General features: G+C 49.9%; 5 protein-coding genes across 5 annotated transcripts; 2 read left to right on the top strand and 3 right to left on the bottom strand.

The window, feature by feature from the left end:
- Positions 1-1,220: 1,220 nt before the first annotated feature.
- Positions 1,221-2,783, top strand: ETH_00026620 (uncharacterized protein; the record flags this gene model as incomplete). Its single annotated transcript, XM_013373745.1, has 5 exons — positions 1,221-1,434; positions 1,720-1,819; positions 1,967-2,185; positions 2,296-2,390; positions 2,491-2,783. The coding sequence occupies 5 exons, from the start codon at positions 1,221-1,223 to the stop codon at positions 2,781-2,783; spliced, it is 921 nt and encodes a 306-aa protein (XP_013229199.1).
- A 1,039-nt stretch (positions 2,784-3,822) lies between these two features.
- Positions 3,823-5,359, bottom strand: ETH_00026615 (uncharacterized protein; the record flags this gene model as incomplete). Its single annotated transcript, XM_013373744.1, has 5 exons — positions 3,823-4,109; positions 4,210-4,304; positions 4,415-4,633; positions 4,781-4,880; positions 5,146-5,359. 5 exons carry the CDS (start codon positions 5,357-5,359, stop codon positions 3,823-3,825), a joined length of 915 nt encoding a protein of 304 aa, XP_013229198.1.
- A 2,975-nt stretch (positions 5,360-8,334) lies between these two features.
- ETH_00026610 (dynein light chain type 1, putative) lies at positions 8,335-8,748 on the top strand (the record flags this gene model as incomplete). The annotated part of the gene is made up of 2 exons (XM_013373743.1): positions 8,335-8,459; positions 8,643-8,748. 2 exons carry the CDS (start codon positions 8,335-8,337, stop codon positions 8,746-8,748), a joined length of 231 nt encoding a protein of 76 aa, XP_013229197.1.
- An 874-nt stretch (positions 8,749-9,622) lies between these two features.
- Positions 9,623-10,300, bottom strand: ETH_00026605 (uncharacterized protein; the record flags this gene model as incomplete). The annotated part of the gene is made up of 2 exons (XM_013373742.1): positions 9,623-9,826; positions 10,157-10,300. 2 exons carry the CDS (start codon positions 10,298-10,300, stop codon positions 9,623-9,625), a joined length of 348 nt encoding a protein of 115 aa, XP_013229196.1.
- A 5,394-nt stretch (positions 10,301-15,694) lies between these two features.
- Positions 15,695-18,193, bottom strand: ETH_00026600 (uncharacterized protein; the record flags this gene model as incomplete). The annotated part of the gene is made up of 8 exons (XM_013373741.1): positions 15,695-15,733; positions 15,900-16,131; positions 16,256-16,566; positions 16,810-16,851; positions 16,969-17,101; positions 17,305-17,557; positions 17,758-17,826; positions 17,935-18,193. 8 exons carry the CDS (start codon positions 18,191-18,193, stop codon positions 15,695-15,697), a joined length of 1,338 nt encoding a protein of 445 aa, XP_013229195.1.
- Positions 18,194-18,198: the final 5 nt, after the last annotated feature.

Below are 18,198 nucleotides of genomic sequence, written 5' to 3'. Positions count from 1 at the left end.
TGGGGCAACCGTACGTTTCGGACATTTTTAGTGGCCTCTGACGAGGGAAAAGTCCAACAGTTTCCTCTATATTAAACTTATGAGCGAAGTTTGTTTCAACCACGGCAGATGTCACCCAGCTGAGAAGCGAAGTATTGAAGGTACGAAGTGTACAAAAAGTGCTCTGACAGGTAAGGGGAGGGACAATTTCATAATTCAGTCGTCAAATAGGTACTGAAACTAAATCTAAGGGCCGATTAGCCTGCTAGGTGCTGAGCGGCAGCAAAGCTAGGAAATTTCCTGAGTCCTAGACAACGAAACATCAACTTGACCGCTAAGTAGAGAAGCGCTTCCCCTAGGGAATGCAGCTGGACGGAAAACACCAAAAAGATTTGAAAATTCTGGGCGGGAAAGCACGTGCGTCTCTAGAGAAAGAGCTTCTAAGACCGGAACAATACCACCCGAAGCCAAGACTATTATTTGCGAACGCAGCTAACACGAGGCTTCAAATGCTTCTCAACGAACATTGCTGATCTACTTAAAGTGACACAAGGAAATATTCCGGGGAAATGTCTTAGTTTTCAGTATGGAATAGCCCCTTTCACTGAAGCGCGACTGACTATAGCCAACATTCTGCACCAGCGTGGATCGCGTCATGAGGCCAAGCATTGCAATCATGCGATATGCACGTACTTCACCTATATGGTGTGAAAATCTGGAAAAATTCTCCTTCAGACCTAGATTAGTCTTGAAGGTGCTCAAAATATGCAGAAATTGGCTTATCAAATAGTTGCTTTGGGACAGTCCTCGAAATGATATAGATTTAAATCGATCCAGCGCTTTCCCTCCATGACTACGCAGCACTATTTCTGGAAAACATGAAATTTACTTATTTTCACTGAAGGAAAACGAGGGATCCATATTCGGGCTTACCTTGGGTGGCAGCGGTCTAGCAAGTTCAAATGCCGGTTTTGTTGGTGGACCTCTGGCCGGCTGCCGACCGGAGCCTCAACTGATTTGGGCTTGAGTTCACCTTTTGCTTGCGTAGCTTGTCTGAACGTTTCAATGAAGCTTAATTGACAGGGAGTGCTGCGCCTTGGATTATTTGTGTGAGCCAACGACAACGAGCCCAGTTTTTGGGCCACAGCGGGCCAACAAGCCGCAACACCTCGGCAACTCAACTGGTCTTGCGGCCCCGTTCCCTATATTCAGTGCAGATTGCACCTCATCGTGGCTTTACGATGTTTTTCACTTTCGTTGTGCGTCCGGGTGAGGCCCCTGAGGGCCGGGGACCGCAGCTCGAGCCATTCTGGACCTTCCTTGTAAATTACAACCTTCGCCTTGGCCTGCTGATCCAACTGACCGCCTACGCAACTCTCCTCGCAACTACATCGTCTGGCGGTAAAGATCCTCTTTCGCTCCTCAGCTTCTTCAGGTCTAACCCTGAGTCTGTCGGTACGTGGGCGCACGCATTTGCCCTTCCTTCTGCGTTTCATTTAACCGTCCCGCGTTTAGGTTTACCCATGTGCGCTTGCCCGTGCCTAACAGCGTATATTAGCGAAGCCCAAACACAGTGTAGATGCATAAGCGCTGCAATGGAAGCAATACTAATGCACCGATACTCCGGTACTAAAGCTGCAATAGGAGCTTTGCTTCCAAGGAGTGTCTCATGAAAAGGCCTGCAATGCACAGCTGTAACCATGAATTTCACGCATCTCACTCGAATTCTTCCGCACTCAGGAAAGTCCCCTCTCTGGGCAGCTCAGCTCGCCTGCTGCCTATTTATCCTTGGAAACCTCACCACGATGGCATTCCAATCTCTGACGGACGACGACAGCAGGTTAGCTTAGTAGAAGTCATGTGCCGCACCCCTTGGTAGAGCAGTTCAGAGCTTATATTTCAGTCACCATCCCCTACGGACCCTTTCGAGGGACCCCTACTTTTTTCAACTGAGCTGGAGACTGGCAGGCTGTGTGTTTGCTTGCAGCATCAAGCAGTCCCGTGGGTACCGATCCGGCACCAAGTTCTTGCAGCAAGCCTCCTCCTTTGGGCTCTTTGCATCTACCTTGGCTCTTCTTGTTTTTTACTCGGCCAATTATTACTTTGACGATCCTTGGATGAGCAAAAACTTCGGGAGTGGCTCTTCATGGCTTATCTTCTTCACCTCTCGCGTTTGCGACGCCTTTGCGCTCTTTTTCTATGCCGGGTTAGTTGTGAGAGCAATGGGCCTTCTAGGCGCTTGTCCAATTTTTTCTTTTTCTATAATGACTCGGCGTCACCACGTTTAGGTGCGGGTGATCAATGCTTCGTGTTCAGCTCAATTTTCTTCTTGGAAGCATATCACTCCGAAGGAGCTGGCGAGGCGTGGGGATGGCTGGGAGCCATTTGCTTTAAGCTTGCTGCATTTGCAGGTATGTCTCCTTCTATAGTATCTTTGTGTCATCGCCTTCAGAGTAGCAGCTTCTTCAGGGGAGCAGCTAATTGGAGCTCTTGCAAGTGCTTGTGCTGCAGAGATTGCAGCGCTAGCTGCGTGGGGAAGCTCCTCGTTCGAGGTGCTTGATGCGGTCTTCACCGTTATGCTTGGAGTTTCCCTCAGCATTGCGTTTCTTTGGTCGCTTTTTTTCGAGCCTGCCAGCCACCGGTTTGACGTTCGCCTAACACAGTCAGCGATGAGAAATGAGTACTACAAGTCTCGCAACGCCATGGCGTACTACGGCCCAGCAGTTGTGAACGCGGATGGTGAAATTGACATCGCTGCAGCTGCAGAGCAAGCCCAGGCATGTCTGAACTGCACACCCTGCTAAAGTATGATTGGATGACTTGGCCAATCTGGGTGCTTGTGGTTGCTACGAAGCCGCTACTTTGGTAATACTCAGACTGGCAGGCCATATCGTAGGCGAGAACTGTATTGCAAACAAGTGTTTTGTGGTGATATCGAATTCCTGTACAATATAGAGCAATTGTCAAGCGTTGGTGCAACGAAGGCACGCAAGGAAGTATGTTGATTCGCACCATCGGAACCATGCTAAGCTTTAGACGACATAACCCAAATAACGACTTTCTATTTTAAAACGCTTGCTCGTTGAGATAAGCCACCGTTTTCTGCTTATGATGTATCTTTCCAACGACCTGACAAGGAACGAATGTAAGTCTGTGGGCAGTGTAGTGCTGACACCTGCAGTCCTTCACTGAACCTATTTTCATCTCAATGACTATAGCTACACACCAAGGTTTTTCGTAGAGGGTGATACGCTCTTGCCAAAAACGTGCTTCAGTAGGTACCTGCGAGATACAGAGTAGTTTCTGGGTAGTATGGCAAGTGTTGGCATCTGCAGTCTCGTGAAGGAGTTATTTGTGTCTCGGTGCTCTATGGTCACGTATTCACAGTTCTGCGGCAAGAGATTAACCCTGCAAGTTTTTGTCAGTCCCGGGCTTTCATGCACTCCAAATGGCAGAAAAGGGATTTCTCTTGTTTAGACGAACGGGCGAAAAAACTTCTACACCGCTGGGTCCGCTCTTGTGGAAGACAAGACTCTTCTCATTTCATCGAGAAGTAAATGCTCGCTAAATAAGTCCAGTATAAAAGTTGCGGCTCTCAAGATGAAGCGCATTTAGTAACAAGGAATAAAAGAACATGAAAGCGGCTGCTCACTCAACAGTCAGGAACACGGATTTAACGTTTCCTGAAGCATCAGAAGGGAACAAGCAGACGCTTTGATTGTTCTAGCTTCCAACGTGCCGTCTGATGCTATTGCATGTACAAGCTGGCCAACAAACTCGGTTGGGGGCTGCAGCTCCCCTACCCTAGGCATGCTCCCGCAGTACATCGTGCGGGTTACCGATTCAGCAGCAACCGAGGCAAGCCTGTGCTTGCTCGGCAGCTGCAGCGATGTCAATTTCACCATCCGCGTTCACAACTGCTGGGCCGTAGTACGCCATGGCGTTGCGAGACTTGTAGTACTCATTTCTCATCGCTGACTGTGTTAGGCGAACGTCAAACCGGTGGCTGGCAGGCTCGAAAAAAAGCGACCAAAGAAACGCAATGCTGAGGGAAACTCCAAGCATAACGGTGAAGACCGCATCAAGCACCTCGAACGAGGAGCTTCCCCACGCAGCTAGCGCTGCAATCTCTGCAGCACAAGCACTTGCAAGAGCTCCAATTAGCTGCTCCCCTGAAGAAGCTGCTACTCTGAAGGCGATGACACAAAGATACTATAGAAGGAGACATACCTGCAAATGCAGCAAGCTTAAAGCAAATGGCTCCCAGCCATCCCCACGCCTCGCCAGCTCCTTCGGAGTGATATGCTTCCAAGAAGAAAATTGAGCTGAACACGAAGCATTGATCACCCGCACCTAAACGTGATGACGCCGAGTCATTATAGAAAAAGAAAAAATTGGACAAGCGCCTAGAAGGCCCATTGCTCTCACAACTAACCCGGCATAGAAAAAGAGCGCAAAGGCGTCGCAAACGCGAGAGGTGAAGAAGATAAGCCATGAAGAGCCACTCCCGAAGTTTTTGCTCATCCAAGGATCGTCAAAGTAATAATTGGCCGAGTAAAAAACAAGAAGAGCCAAGGTAGATGCAAAGAGCCCAAAGGAGGAGGCTTGCTGCAAGAACTTGGTGCCGGATCGGTACCCACGGGACTGCTTGATGCTGCAAGCAAACACACAGCCTGCCAGTCTCCAGCTCAGTTGAAAAAAGTAGGGGTCCCTCGAAAGGGTCCGTAGGGGATGGTGACTGAAATATAAGCTCTGAACTGCTCTACCAAGGGGTGCGGCACATGACTTCTACTAAGCTAACCTGCTGTCGTCGTCCGTCAGAGATTGGAATGCCATCGTGGTGAGGTTTCCAAGGATAAATAGGCAGCAGGCGAGCTGAGCTGCCCAGAGGGGGGATTTTCCTGAGTGCAGAAGAATTAGAGTGAAATGCATGGACTTTATTCTTACAGCTGTGCGTTGCAGGCCTTTTCATCAGTCACCCTTTGAAGCCAAACCTCCTATTTTAGCCTTAGTCCTGGAATCTTGGTGCACTAGTATTGCTTCCACTGCATCGTTTTTGCATATAAATTGTGTTTGGGCTTCACTAATGTAAGCTTGGGAGCACTGGGCATATAGGGCATTCAGGGCAGTCTGACGTGATCGAAATAACCGTGTGCGTCCACGTACCGACAGACTCAGGGTTGCACCTGAAAAAACTAAGAAGAGAGAGAGGGTGTTTGCCTCCAGTTGATGCGGTTGCGAGGAGAATTGCGTAGGCGGTCAGCTGGATCAGCAGGCCAAGGCGAAGATTGTAATTTACACAGAAGGTCCAGAATGGTTCGAGCTGCGGTCCCCGGCCTTCAGGGGCCTCACCCGGACGAACAACGTACGTGAAGTACATCTTTTGCTTGAATAAAACTGTTGCGGGATGCAATAAACGGCCTTGACTACAGACTTGCGCGTGCTTCTTCCGCTCGTTGAGACTAGACCACCAGCACAGGACGATGATCGACTCACGATGCTAAGAAAAGATTACACAACATAAAAGAAGGCTTTTGCTGGGCTGTGTCTGTGAGCAAGAACTTAATATCAACTGAATTTTCCCATAGCCTTCGGATCATGGCTCAACCGCTCGAGGCGCTGCCGACATGGCGGTCTGGTGGCCCGGAACGGCTGGCATGTTTGAGCACTGCTGCTGCCCATACTCTGTCTGTCGTTTGAAACTGCTGCTTCATTAGCTCAAACCTTCTCGTTTCTTGCTAAGCTGCCGAATATTTTGTCCAGCCTTGCGTCTAAAAATTTTGAAGCCAAGGTCACCACCACCTCCGAGTTCCCACAAATCGAGGTAGCCAGCACGGTGAGCTGACCGCCTTGTGGCCAAACAAAAAGCTCATGCTCAATTCCACCAGTAAACTGTGAAATATACTTGCTTCTCACAACGTTTCCGCAAATCTGGATGCGGTACGCCTGGAAAGGACAGAGCTCCTTCAAGAGTGGCTCGTCACTTCCTTGACGGTGACGCAGTCCCTGTGAATGATACTTATCTTCTGGGACGAGAATTTGTCAATTAAAACTGACTGTGATGCTAACTAATTAATCTTTGGGTTGGGTAGCATGGAGCGTATAATCGAAGGAAACGCCGCGAGATATTGCAGTAAGAAGCAGCAACAAGAGACGCTGCAAAAGGCCGAACTGAGTGTGACACGAGGAGCTTGCACGCTAAGAGGTAGTGAGGTCTTGCGTATATTTTCCATTAGTTCTTGCTACCCAAGGTGTTGAATAGTCACCTATTAGCGACAGGGGAGCTGCCTAACAATCATTCATTGCAAAAGCTTACTTAACGCAGGCTTGGCAAAAAGCTCATCTGTACTGCACCAGCAAAATTTTAAAGCAGCTCACAGGTCTCGGTCTTCTGTTGTTCCCGGGAGGGCGGCCACTGCTGCAGTGCATATACTGTGAGAATGGCAGCTCCAATGGAAGGACACTGAGCCACAGCGCTGCACAGTAGCGGTGATTTCAAGGCCAACACCCGTGATAATGAGCCTCGAGTTGTTAGACACCGTTATGTTTCACAGTTTTCCCAACGATAGGTAAAATTTTGCTTGGTGTGGTGCCTGGAACACTCCTCATTGTTTCGACGGAAGCACACTAATTTTCAGAACAGATGAGTTCTTGTTCCTCTAAGCACTTCTCAAATGTCGTCGCTCAGAGCACTGTACGCCTCTCCGAGTAGCTCCGCACACTTACTGTGGGTCACTTTCATATGATTGGGGGGCAGATCTAGCCATGCGGTACTGTCCAGCGTAGCTTCGGATTCAGAAAGAAGGCATCGCAATGAACCTGATGCTATGAAGCGCTGCAGAATGAACATGAGGATGTAGTATACTGCATGTCTCCCAGGCATATTTCTCGCCATTTGGAAACTAGAATTCCTATTCAAGTGTCCAGGCAACGACAGCCTGCTGGGCCGAAGCAACCAATTCTCTGACACAAAGGTCGAATAACTTTCAAGCTTCGAATACATCGACTGGGAGAATGCACTTGCGGCAAGCGCGCATGGTGGCCTGTCCACGCTTGTTCCTTCCACTGCAATGAAGAGCAGTTAGAAATCGACCCACTTATGTCATTTTTTCTTGGTGCGTCTGCAGCCTATTGCGCAGGTTCTTGGGATGATAGGGTGACTTTGACCACGTCCGCCCGGGAGTTAAGCAATGGTGTGACGGTGAAGGCTCTGCACACTGGCCCGTTGCTCAAATGCGGCAGAACATGCCTCATGCCACTACCGTGTCTAGAACAGCTAGTGAATTAGCAAAATATGAGAAGTTGCCCCATGTTGCCTCAATAGCATCAGTATCAGGAAGAAACTAATGCAGAGACGCAAGGCCTTCGAATGAATGAGCCGGACACAACTCTTTGACCGCATATCCGAAGTCAGCCATCGCACCTTCCATTTTGGATGCTATTTTTGTTCCACTGCTCTGGCACTTGATGAAGAGCTGGAGAATGCGCATATTAAAGAAGAAAACTGCGTTACTTTATGGAACAGCGTGCGATTACGCTGTTTCCTCAGCAATGAGTAACAGAGATTCAAATTCCGGGGCTGCTAGCGGTGACTGCGGGGAAGTACTCTACAGAAGCTCCTCGTGCGCTATAGAATGGTCTAAATGCGAGGCTGATCATGCGTCGCTAAATTTCAAAAGTTGGTAGCAAAGCTGTTTGTCGTTTCCACGTAGTCGTCAATTCTGTAGGCGTCGTCCCGATTATTTGTGATTTAAAGTGACCTGCACAAAAGAAACTTTTTTTTGCCCTGAAGCTCCTTGTCGTATCTCTTCTTGTGTGAGCAACTGTGCTGGGTCTCATTCCCTACTGCACGGTCGCGGAGGCGGACGAGTGCCGACACTTGAGCAAATTTCATGCACCACCACCAGCGAGTCGTGATTAATAGCGCAATTTTTCGCTCAAGATCTCATCTGTCGTCAGAGACTCTGGCAGGAGGCATAACCAGAACCCCGTCTGATCTTCGTAGAGGGATGAAGTGGGCTGGCTACCAGCTATTCTCCACCCCATTCTGGAGAATCATGCCCGGAAACTGACAATATTCCCTCCAGTAACCCTTCTCTGAAGACTTTACTCTGCTGATCTCTAAAATTTCTGGTGCTGTTTCATTTTTCTGTCCCGTGTCTTCATCAGGCCACTGCCCTTCTACGCTGCTGCATGATTGAATCTGCGGCGCTCACCAAGAAGTGTGAAGCTTTGGGAAACCACATTTGCAGGAAAAAACTAGTCATTTCTTTTTCTGCCAGATAGTGCTGGGCTTGCGCTGAGTCCATGGGCTGCGGCTAACTTGTGAACGGAGGTCACCTGTACTAATTCAAGATGTTTACTGAAGTAGCCCAGCCGGACGAGTATCAGACGATAGACTTTACCGTATACAAAAGCGCTAAGGTGATGAGCCCCCCTGATATGCCAGACTACATGCTGGATTACACGATCACCAAAGCGTGAGCCCTCATTTTGCAGCACACAATGCACTCTGGGCTGGACACATACGAGAGCTTCACAGTTCGCAAACCTTCGGCATGCCAGCCTTTTGTACCAAGCTCCAGTTGAGGCTTTGAAAGGGCAACGCCCACTGCACTGCCACGGCTGCAAATCGAGTTTTCCTCCCTCTGCGTATTCCACAGGAAGGAACTCCTACAGTGCGACAACAGCCTCAACGCTCACGAAATAGCGGTAGCACTGAAAAAAGACTTGGACAAGAAATGGCAGCCCTGTTGGTATGCAGTGTAGCACCCCACCTCGCTCGATAACCCACGACCCACCCAAAGCCAACTGCCATGGCTATCTTCACTACCCTCCATTGTTCCTTGTCGCCTTTCACATAGCACGCCCTCCATATGACGCTCCTGCTACCAGCACGCTGAGAAGCCCTTGCCAGCAACCCGTGAGGGCCCTGTTAGCTTCTTCAGGCACGTGACAGTAGGAAAGAATTTTGCAAGCTACGTCGTGCACCAGAAGCGGAGATTCGTGTATTTTACGATTGGAAAACTCTCATTCCTTGTTTACAAAGCACAATAAGCAGCCGGAAGACCCCCACAACGAGGGATCCCCCTTCGTAAGCTTGTGCAGTCATCTAACGTAATCTTCGGCCACTGCACACCGACTAGCAAAGCTGCGGAGACCCGCGGGGCTCTCGTTGCTCTCAACTACTACTGATGGCCACAGCTTGGCCTTCTACTGGTTCAGCTATCCGTACTGAAACCCCGCTCGTCAAGAGGAGGCGTCAGTACGACATTTTGTTCGCTCATCAGTTGAACAAGGCGACGCCACAAGTCTACTTAGGTAGTGAATCACCAAGAAATGTACAATTAGACAAGCCTTGTAGGTTCCGCAACTCATTCCGTAGGGCTTTCGAACAGGCACAGCTTCAGAGGAAAAGGCTTTAGCCGACATTTGGGAATTCAATGTTTCTCGGAACCCTACAGCCGTCTTGGGCTCAAGCAAAAGGCTGTGTGTCAGGGATAGACGCGGTCTTCTCGCACTGTCCAGCTGCAGAAGCAACATTTTATTGAGATCAGGCAGGTTTGTGGGAACTGCTGGAGACACTACGGAGACACTAAAGAACTGAAGGAATGGGTGCGACGTATCACGTCCGTGGCCAAGATCAAAGCTCTTGCTCCAAAAGCAACTGTGTTGCCTTGAGATAATCACCTTCTGCCTGCTGCAATGCTGCCTCCACCTCAGCAGCGGGAAGAAGCAGCAAATCCCTCAGCTTCCGAACCGATGCAGCGCAGACAGTGTGCTTGTGAGCTGCTGCTGCTGTCCCTGTCTCTCCATGTTCAAGGGACGTCATTAGTGCTGCTTGCCTCTGAGAAAACGCGCTAAACAGAAAGCAGACGGAAATGTGCATATGTGTAGGTAGTCATAAATCGCCTTACTCCTTGAAGTGGCGGTGGTGTGTAGCTAATCATATCACCGCCCTACTCCTTGATGTGCAGATAAATAATTTGCACGAACTGCCCCTTTTGGGATGCATAATGTTCAATCTGTTAAGTCCCAAGTGCTTATGTATAGGTACCCCAAGCACAGGCGGTGAGCGAGATACCTCTGGGCGCCTAGTATCAGTGCTTCCGCACCTCTAGCTACGAGCAGAATAGCTGTACTGTTTGTTAGGTTGTGTTGCGTTGGATCTCCTCACCTTTTCGTCCATTTCAGTATCAGAGGCATCCTGCTGATCCAAAGACGCCAGTTCCTTTCGCTGCTCCTGCTGGAGCCGATCACCGGGCACCTGTGCCGCCTCTGAGGTCCGGGGCTCTCCTCTCTCGTCCTGGTGAGGTACCATTTTCTGGAGCGCGGCTGCTGGTCTCTGGAGCAAGTTGTAACCAGTAAATTATGTAGGGAAAATAGCAGAAATTGCCCTGGTTCGGCACAAGGCAATGCTAGTTAAATCTGTCCACCTCCAAATGGATGACACCTTGGCCGCCAGGAAACCTACAAGTAAGGGCCAGAAAGTGCGAATACTGGTAGAAAATGCGGGGGAACTACAGGTGAAACTGACACTGGGGAGCGCAAGCAATACGCCATCCGAGCAGTAGATTATGGCGAGGACGAGGCGGGTCCTTTCAACCAACGAGTGTGAACAGGACCAAACACTCCAAGCAGCAGTGACCTACTACATCATACGACAAGAAATTTAGTGCGAATGCTCGAAATGCGTTTTTCTACTTTGTAGTGGCCAGTAAAGAAGGACATGGAGCACGTAAGAGCATGCTAGAAGCGGAGAGGGGTAATGTGTCAACGAACATGAACCGGGCCCAAGTTGTGTGTGTACGTCGACCACTATTGAGGCAAAAAATTAACATGCGGCAGAAAATGACTTCACGAACGAGGAAGGCGACAAGGTTGCATGCATGCGCGTAAGGATGGCAACGCCGGGCCCCATATTTCCTTCTGCAGGAGTGAATTCAGTCCGTCCTCAACATGCCTGGATTGAGGTTTGTAACACGCTGCGCTACTGGCTTATTGGCCTTACGAACCAAATTTGCCGCCGTGCACCACATAAAAATTTAATGGCCATCAAAACCCTGGGGTGGGAGAGGATTTCTGTTGGTTTAAGCTCAGATAGCCATGCCCGAAGAAACTATTGCAGGTGCTGGTGTTAATGACATAATATAGTTCTGACACCAGCATAGCGTGCTCTGAAACGGCCTAGTATGTTTGCCCGGATTCAGAAGACAAGCGTGTGGGGGCTCTGCTGGCCAGACCCAGACATGGGGGCCCTCGGGTCAGGTGGGATTGCCTTTAGTGCTAGGTACGTTCGTGGCATTGCTGCTAGCCAATATATAAGCCACGCCACGAACGTATCTAGCACTGAAGTTACCTAATAAGTGCATTGTGACCTGATAGTGTGTAGGTGCGTGAATAGACTAGCCTTTGATTTTCTTTTCGAGGGGTTAGTTCCGAGTTGACCACGCTGTAGAAGGGGGATGGGGAGGGTAGGGAACAGTGCACCATTGAAAAACCCATCCAGGCATGCATTTTGGTGGGCGCCAGTATTGACAAGGCATATTGACCAGGCAACGCCTTGAAGAAAATGCTGGGCAGACTACTGCCAGGTGCGGAATGCTGAAGGAGCACTCGTGAGGCAGTAGTCTCGACCGCGTTCATCACCTCCCTGTGCGTCGATACAATCGCATAAAATGCTTGTTTTTAGCACAACACGTACCTTCAGATCTTTGAAGGAGCGAATGCGGCTGGTATTGGCGCCTGTGAACCCACACAGCCAACTGGAGCATGCGACCCGTTCGCTGTGGATGTCAACCTTGCAAAAGTACTTTCTAGTATGCATTATGGGAATTAATTGAGCCGAAGTGACTCTGTAGTGTGTGACAGCTCCGCCTCGAACCTACCTGCGGAGCCAGCGGCGCGGCTTAGAAAACGTTGTCTTTGTCTGTACAGGCAAGGCTCTTCTGGCTTAGAGTGTCCATGAAAAATGCTCATAAGTGCTGCGCAGAAAGATTCACTCGCTGCAAGAAAAGTGCCCACACATACTAGCATCGACGCAAGTTCTGAATATTTTCTTGCAAGAGCTTGACGAAGGAGGTCGTGGGTGGCCTATTCATCTTTCCACTCATGTTTTTCCTCCTCATAAACAAAGTAAATGCAAGGGAAAATGTGGAGGTTCGGTAGCACTTTGAGTTTCGGACGTGCTTTGGTCGTACATGTTCATGATATAGGACCAGGGACTGGCAAATGTTTAGCCGGTACTACCGTTGGTGACGAAGTACGAGTCGTGAGGGAAGTATGCAGCAATTTAAGACACGCAGAAAGCATTGTGACAGAAATACGTGGGAGGCAACCCCAAGATGTGGATAGCGTCGCCGGTGTGTTCTGTTCCTGAACCAGAAGCACAATAGAGTTGTAAGACAAGCATGAATGCTTGCTGCCAAGTCATATGTGTCCTCTGTCGCTTACTTAGTTTCCCGTCGCGTGTAGTAAGAGTATGCGTTTTGCTGCCGCCATATAGAAAACAAGATGTGATTCACCGCTCGATCACAGAAGCGCAGAGACACCCAGTTCATGGGAAGTGTAAGTGGAAAAAAAAAGCCAAAAATGTCAAGTCCGCTCGCGGTAAATAACCTGGTCCCATGTTCTGTGCTAGTTCGAGAGTAAAGAGTAGACAATCTCATCCCCTGTGCTCCTACTAGATGTGAGTGTGGTACATACACTCCAGAATACGGCCAACGGGTTCAGTTTGCCTCTCTGCTGTAGGCTGGTAGGCAGATAATATGACAGAATCACTGCAGAGACGGGCACACGGATGCCGCTGTAATTCTAGTTGAGAGCAAGAGTCGTCTCCGTCAGAGGTTATTATTTCAAGGAAACCGTGGTAGTGGATAAGTGGGCCAGCAAAATGTTCGAAAGCGTCTGCTGCTGTAGCTTTTCTCCTGGTAAGGATGAAAATGCGCCATCTTTTGAGAAAATCAATGACCGCTGAGATAGAACCATGGCCAGTAGGGGTAAGAGAAAATTCCACTGTGAAGCAAGGTTTACATGCCTCCAGAGTCTTGAGGAAATAAGAAGCGGCCGACACAGGGTCGCATAATCCAGAATTAGATATCCGATATTGTACAGAGTATACAGCATGCCCCGTTGTAAAGTTACGCAATTCTCGCCAGTAGCGATGCGTGAGCAAAGCAAGGAAATTTTTGCTTTTCTCCCGGTGGCCTGCAGTCACCTAATTGTGATGGGTGTAAACTACACCATTAGTAAGGTCAGGAAACAAAAATATCTTGTAAGCCTTTTATACAAACACTAAGTAAAGGGCGTTTGAAGCGGAAGCAAAGAATAAGGGCAGTTACGAGTTGTCGCCTTTCCTCCCGGCCCTGTCGGGTCGCAGAGAACAGGAGACTTTAGATGGACTGCAGCCAAAACTTGTAGAGATGGAGGGTGTGCCTTCTTTGTGATGGGTCTTGGTGGAAAATCTCTAGCGCCTGGATGGATGGCAAAAGCCCCGAACAGGGGATAGCGTCGAATCCAGGAAGCGTCGCATGTAATGTTCCATGAAGAATGTTCTTGGCCACTCTAATATTGGACAGTTCTGGCTGTGGAGCTTGACGCAGTTGGGGCGCTGAAGTCTTCGGGTGTTGCGGTGCTGCTGACACTCTACAGCAGCCGATAATGGGGAAATTAGTAATCCGTAGATAGTGCGTGAGACACAAGGGAGAGCTCATTTCCCCGATGTGAAGGGGCGCTAACCGTGGCACACATGGCTGTTGGAGGCGATATTGGGGAGTCAGCAGGGCCTCTTCACCCATTTGCAAATCAATTAGATGTATCATGCTCGTGGAGACTGAGATGGCGGTGATCATATGATGAATAAGAGAATTGGCATGGAGACCACCAAGCAGCGGTAGACCTTGGTGATCGTCAGGGCTCTTTAGCAAGAATCCGGCTGGTGCTGCACCGGCGAAAACAGTTTGGTGTCCGCTTAATACAGTGACTGCCTCTGTAGATGTCCTACGCACTTCTGTTGTGCGCAATCATTTACCAAATAGTTTATGACGAAGCACAACGTAGTCGACGCCTTGGAGGCCCACTGAGTACCTTTGTTCTAGAGAAGCGTCGTTCTGCACCGAGAGTGCGCACAGTACAGCTCTCTGCCGCCCTTTACGGACCTGTAGAGCGCACCATGTGATCATTTCGGCACCTGTATTTTAAATTCTTCCACCTCACCAAAGAGATGCTCTGAGCTCGCGCGTGCTTGCTCTGCGAGTCCCACAACCTGTGCTAATCCCTTCGCCCTCACATGAGACTTGTATCGTTTAGAGGGTGAGCACAAGAATGTAGTTACCCACTCCAAAGGCACGTGCCGCCGTGTGCGGCACGTGCCGCGCCAGAGTCTGCTATGCACGATATAAATGTCAAAGGGCTTTTTGATCGTGCCACTTCCGGTCTGCCATCTTGTTCTGTTTAGCTAGTGCGAGCAGTTGGCTCGCACTATCTATCGTTTAAGCATCAACACAGCATAGCACCTAAAGAGAACCCGGTTACCTTCTGTCATGTGAACCGATTCATTGCCAACAACGCATCATGGATGATACTTGCCACTAACAAGTCGCCCGATAATGATTTTTTACGCACCGCATCCCGAGTCCTGTGACTAAACGATCACTACGCATTCGTTCGCCATCGGTCACTGCAGGAAGGCATTCTCTAGGGAGCCACCTAGGTCTTAGGTGCAGCTACTCTTCAGACGCCAGTTTTGAACTACGCTATACGAAGCAACAATTCCCAACAGCGTTTCAAATGCGTGGGAAGTGACTTCCGCTAGGACGACTGCAGTAAGGCCAACACTCCATAGCACACCTTGGCCTTTACTAATCTGCTGATTTGATAGTAGCGCGGCACTGCCTGCTACTGGGGTTGGGAGCCTCAGTGGGCGTCACATCTTGCTTCTGTTCGACTGTTTCGTTACTTCCTCTTGTGCTTCTTGGACTTGAGAGCATCTTTTCACACCTTCATTCACATGTAACGGGACCGCATTTGGCCCTGTTGAAGATGCACATATAGGGTCCTTTCCATGCTTTTGTTGTCTAGCAAGCTTGCCTAGCGCATCTCTTGTTTCTGTAGGTACACACTCTGTACTTTTTCTCCCCTGATTGGCTTGCCGGTCTCGCTTCTGGATTCACTATGTCGGGTGCTGATGGCAGTAACACATCACGGACCTACATGGTCTCAGTGTAGCCAGTAACCTCTTTAGCAGACGACATCAGGGTCTGTTAACCAATGTTAATGCAACTCGAACACTATATCTTATAACCCAGCAAGCCCTGGCAAGACAGCTCGATTCCATTAACGCGTAGCTACTCAAACGTACACTCCAGGCATCACTGCAGCTCTAAGGCAACAAGGACGGCTTTAAAAAATCAACAATCAAAACTTCAGGATGAGATGCTGCGGGTAAGCCGCTAGAGCTCACGACAAAACGAACAAATCGCTGACTACACGGGCTAAGAATTTCCGGTATTCTTGCCAGGAAGCACATGCTTCCATTGTAGCGACACGTCTTCGTATTCACGATGTACCTACCATCGCTTAAAGTCTAGCCGTGGCACAGCCAGGAGGGGACCGTTGCCACTGCAAGTAAAACATTTGGTCGCTTGGGCAGCTGCTGAAAATGCCTAGAACGCGGCAACACGCAAAACGCTTCGTTTCTCTTTTCCCAGCGTACTCCTTATGAAGCTCCAACCTCCTTCAGAAACTCGTCAAACGCCTGAAAAGTGCATCAGATGAATCCAGCTGAAAAAAGCCTCTCAAGGCTGCACAGCTGCTACCAGGTGAAATGGGCCTACTGCACATCACCAGAAGCAGCATCGTAACATCTTCTACCTTGGACAGCTACAGCCACTAAGGCTAACCATCCGCAGTGAGTCTCCTACCCTATCGAGATCCGCAGGTGCTGGTGCTTTGGGTGGACCCTTAAGACAGCTTCCTTCTTGCTGCACTTTGCTTTCTCCTAAGAACCTTGCCAAGCCAGACACTGGCTTGTCAGATGATGCCCCGGCGCTGCATACTTGACGCCCAAGAGCTGCAGCTCCCATGGAGTACGCAGACACTTGGGATATTGAAGGCCCCTCACGTGCTTTCGCCGTGGCCGGCAGCTTCTTGGTCCTACACGCAAAGCACCGACGCAAAAGTAATATTACGCACAACTGCTGCAGTTCGGGACAATTCTACGGCTCACACTGAGTACACTGGACATACTCAGTAAGCATTTCCTCCCTTGTTTTCTTACCTCAGATGAGTTGGAACGAAGGCCATTGCTGCCTTCAAGTCGGCTGCCTCTGCTGGCCTACTGACGGTCTGTTGCTTTTTCGGTGGGACAAGCGGCGTCCGCTGAGCAGGTGGTCTCTTATGCACGTTAGGCGGCCCTGCCGTAGCAGGGTAGTGTGGCTCGAGCGGATCCTGCTGCGGTATGCGCTGCTGCGGCTGCTGCACCTGTTGCGGCTGCTGCTGCTCGGGCTGCTGCTGCCCGGGCTGCTGCTGCATCTGCTGCATGTGGGCAAGCAGTTGCGATGGAGGAGCGGGGATGGCGACGAAAGGGGGCTGAAAAGTCGGGCATGGAAAAAAGAGAAAATCTAGCACCATTCACTCGGAAAAACTTTAGCAGCAGCATTACCCGCAGCAGCCTCAATGGTATCAGCTAAAAACAACGAAAGAAACCACTGCCGAATCAACAGAAGCCGATCGTTTTGATATTCAGTGCCATAAAGCCGTCTGAAGCTGTTGTGTGTCAGTGGGTCTGCTGACAAAAATATGTACTACTCGTGAATTCCTAGGCCGGCTCACCACAAACCCAGGCGAGAAGAACCCTGGCGGCCCCTGCGGCCCCTGCACGTCGTTAAGCAACACAAAAAAAGAAACGATGAAACAAAGACTGTCTCGAGCATCTTGTGGACAACGGGCAAACCTGCTTTCCGACAGCTCAGCTAAAATCATAAAACCCACTCCTTGTGGTGCGCCTGTAGAAGACGGCTGAGAACCTGCACCATAAGCGCCAACTGGCGGAGGCACAGGGAAAGGGAATGGCAGAAAGGGCATCGCCACTGGGGCAGAGGCCGTCTGTTGCCGTTCCGCAGTTCTATCAAAACAACACAAGCAGCAACAGATTACGCGAGGCTCGAGATTTAGAATTGTAGCAGTGGAGACACCTGAGCGAGTAAAAGGACCTCCAAAGGCAGAAACGTGAGGCACTGTATCCAGTGTATTGAACCCATAAGGATGCCAGAGGATAGCAACAGGCCGCTAAAGAAACACAACAGCAGGAACAGAAGCGACGCTCACGTTGGGGCCTGAGGTGAAATTGCAGCTGGTGGAGGCGGCTCGTCTGGAAGCGGAATAGAAGCCAGGAAATCTTCCACTGCCTCTTTAGTTGGAGCTGCTTCTGTAGCCAGTGTTCTTTTGCTGCTACAACCGCTGCTGCTAGGTGCTGCAGCACTGGTAGAGTTCTCCTCTTCACTATCCGAATCACTGCTCATGTCAGAGTTTCTCGACAGATCGCGTCTTTCCCGCATTCGTCTTTGCTGACTCTCCACGACTGAAAGCCAAGAAAATGGGGAACAGGTTGATATAACAAATCACAGAGCTTGTGGCAGTCCCATCAAATGCCTCCACCACACAAGCTGAGATGTTCCACAGAAAGTGGAAAGCAGCTAAATGCCGCATCTGTTGAATGGAATCCCAAAGATACAACTAAACCTTCTCTACACACTAGGCCTTAACCCAGCTAAGCCTTACAGCGTCTTCTCTGCTCAGACTTGTCATTTGCCACAGGAGGCGGATAAGGCCGTATGGAACCATCAGGATCTGCAAGGCGGCAACGAGACTAACGGGGAAAAAAATGTTGCAGCATGTACTAGCAGAGAGCAGTCGTGGGCAGAATCCAGGAACAAGGCGGCATGTAAGAGAACCTACGGCGGAATATGCCGGTGTTGCAGAGCTCAGGGCAGTAATAACGTCTTTCCTCCTCATCAGGAATCCGTTCCCCATGTGAAAGCCGCTGCTGTAGACATCTGGCGTTCGGGCCAGTGCTGCTGCTACTGCTCCTGGGGTCCACTGATGCAACAGAAGACACATCTGCAGTCCTCACGCGACGTTCCGCCTCCACTTGGCTCACGACTTGGGCCCACAGCTGCTGCAGCTTCTGTAAACGACGAGTGCGCCCTTCCGTCATAGGTT

The sequence above is a fragment of the Eimeria tenella genome, genomic scaffold, assembly GCF_000499545.2.
Source record: "Eimeria tenella Houghton genomic scaffold, Eth_scaff17, whole genome shotgun sequence".
Taxonomy (NCBI): domain Eukaryota; phylum Apicomplexa; class Conoidasida; order Eucoccidiorida; family Eimeriidae; genus Eimeria; species Eimeria tenella.
Note: the sequence above shows the minus strand (reverse complement) of the source record. Positions and strands in the feature narration are given on the sequence as shown.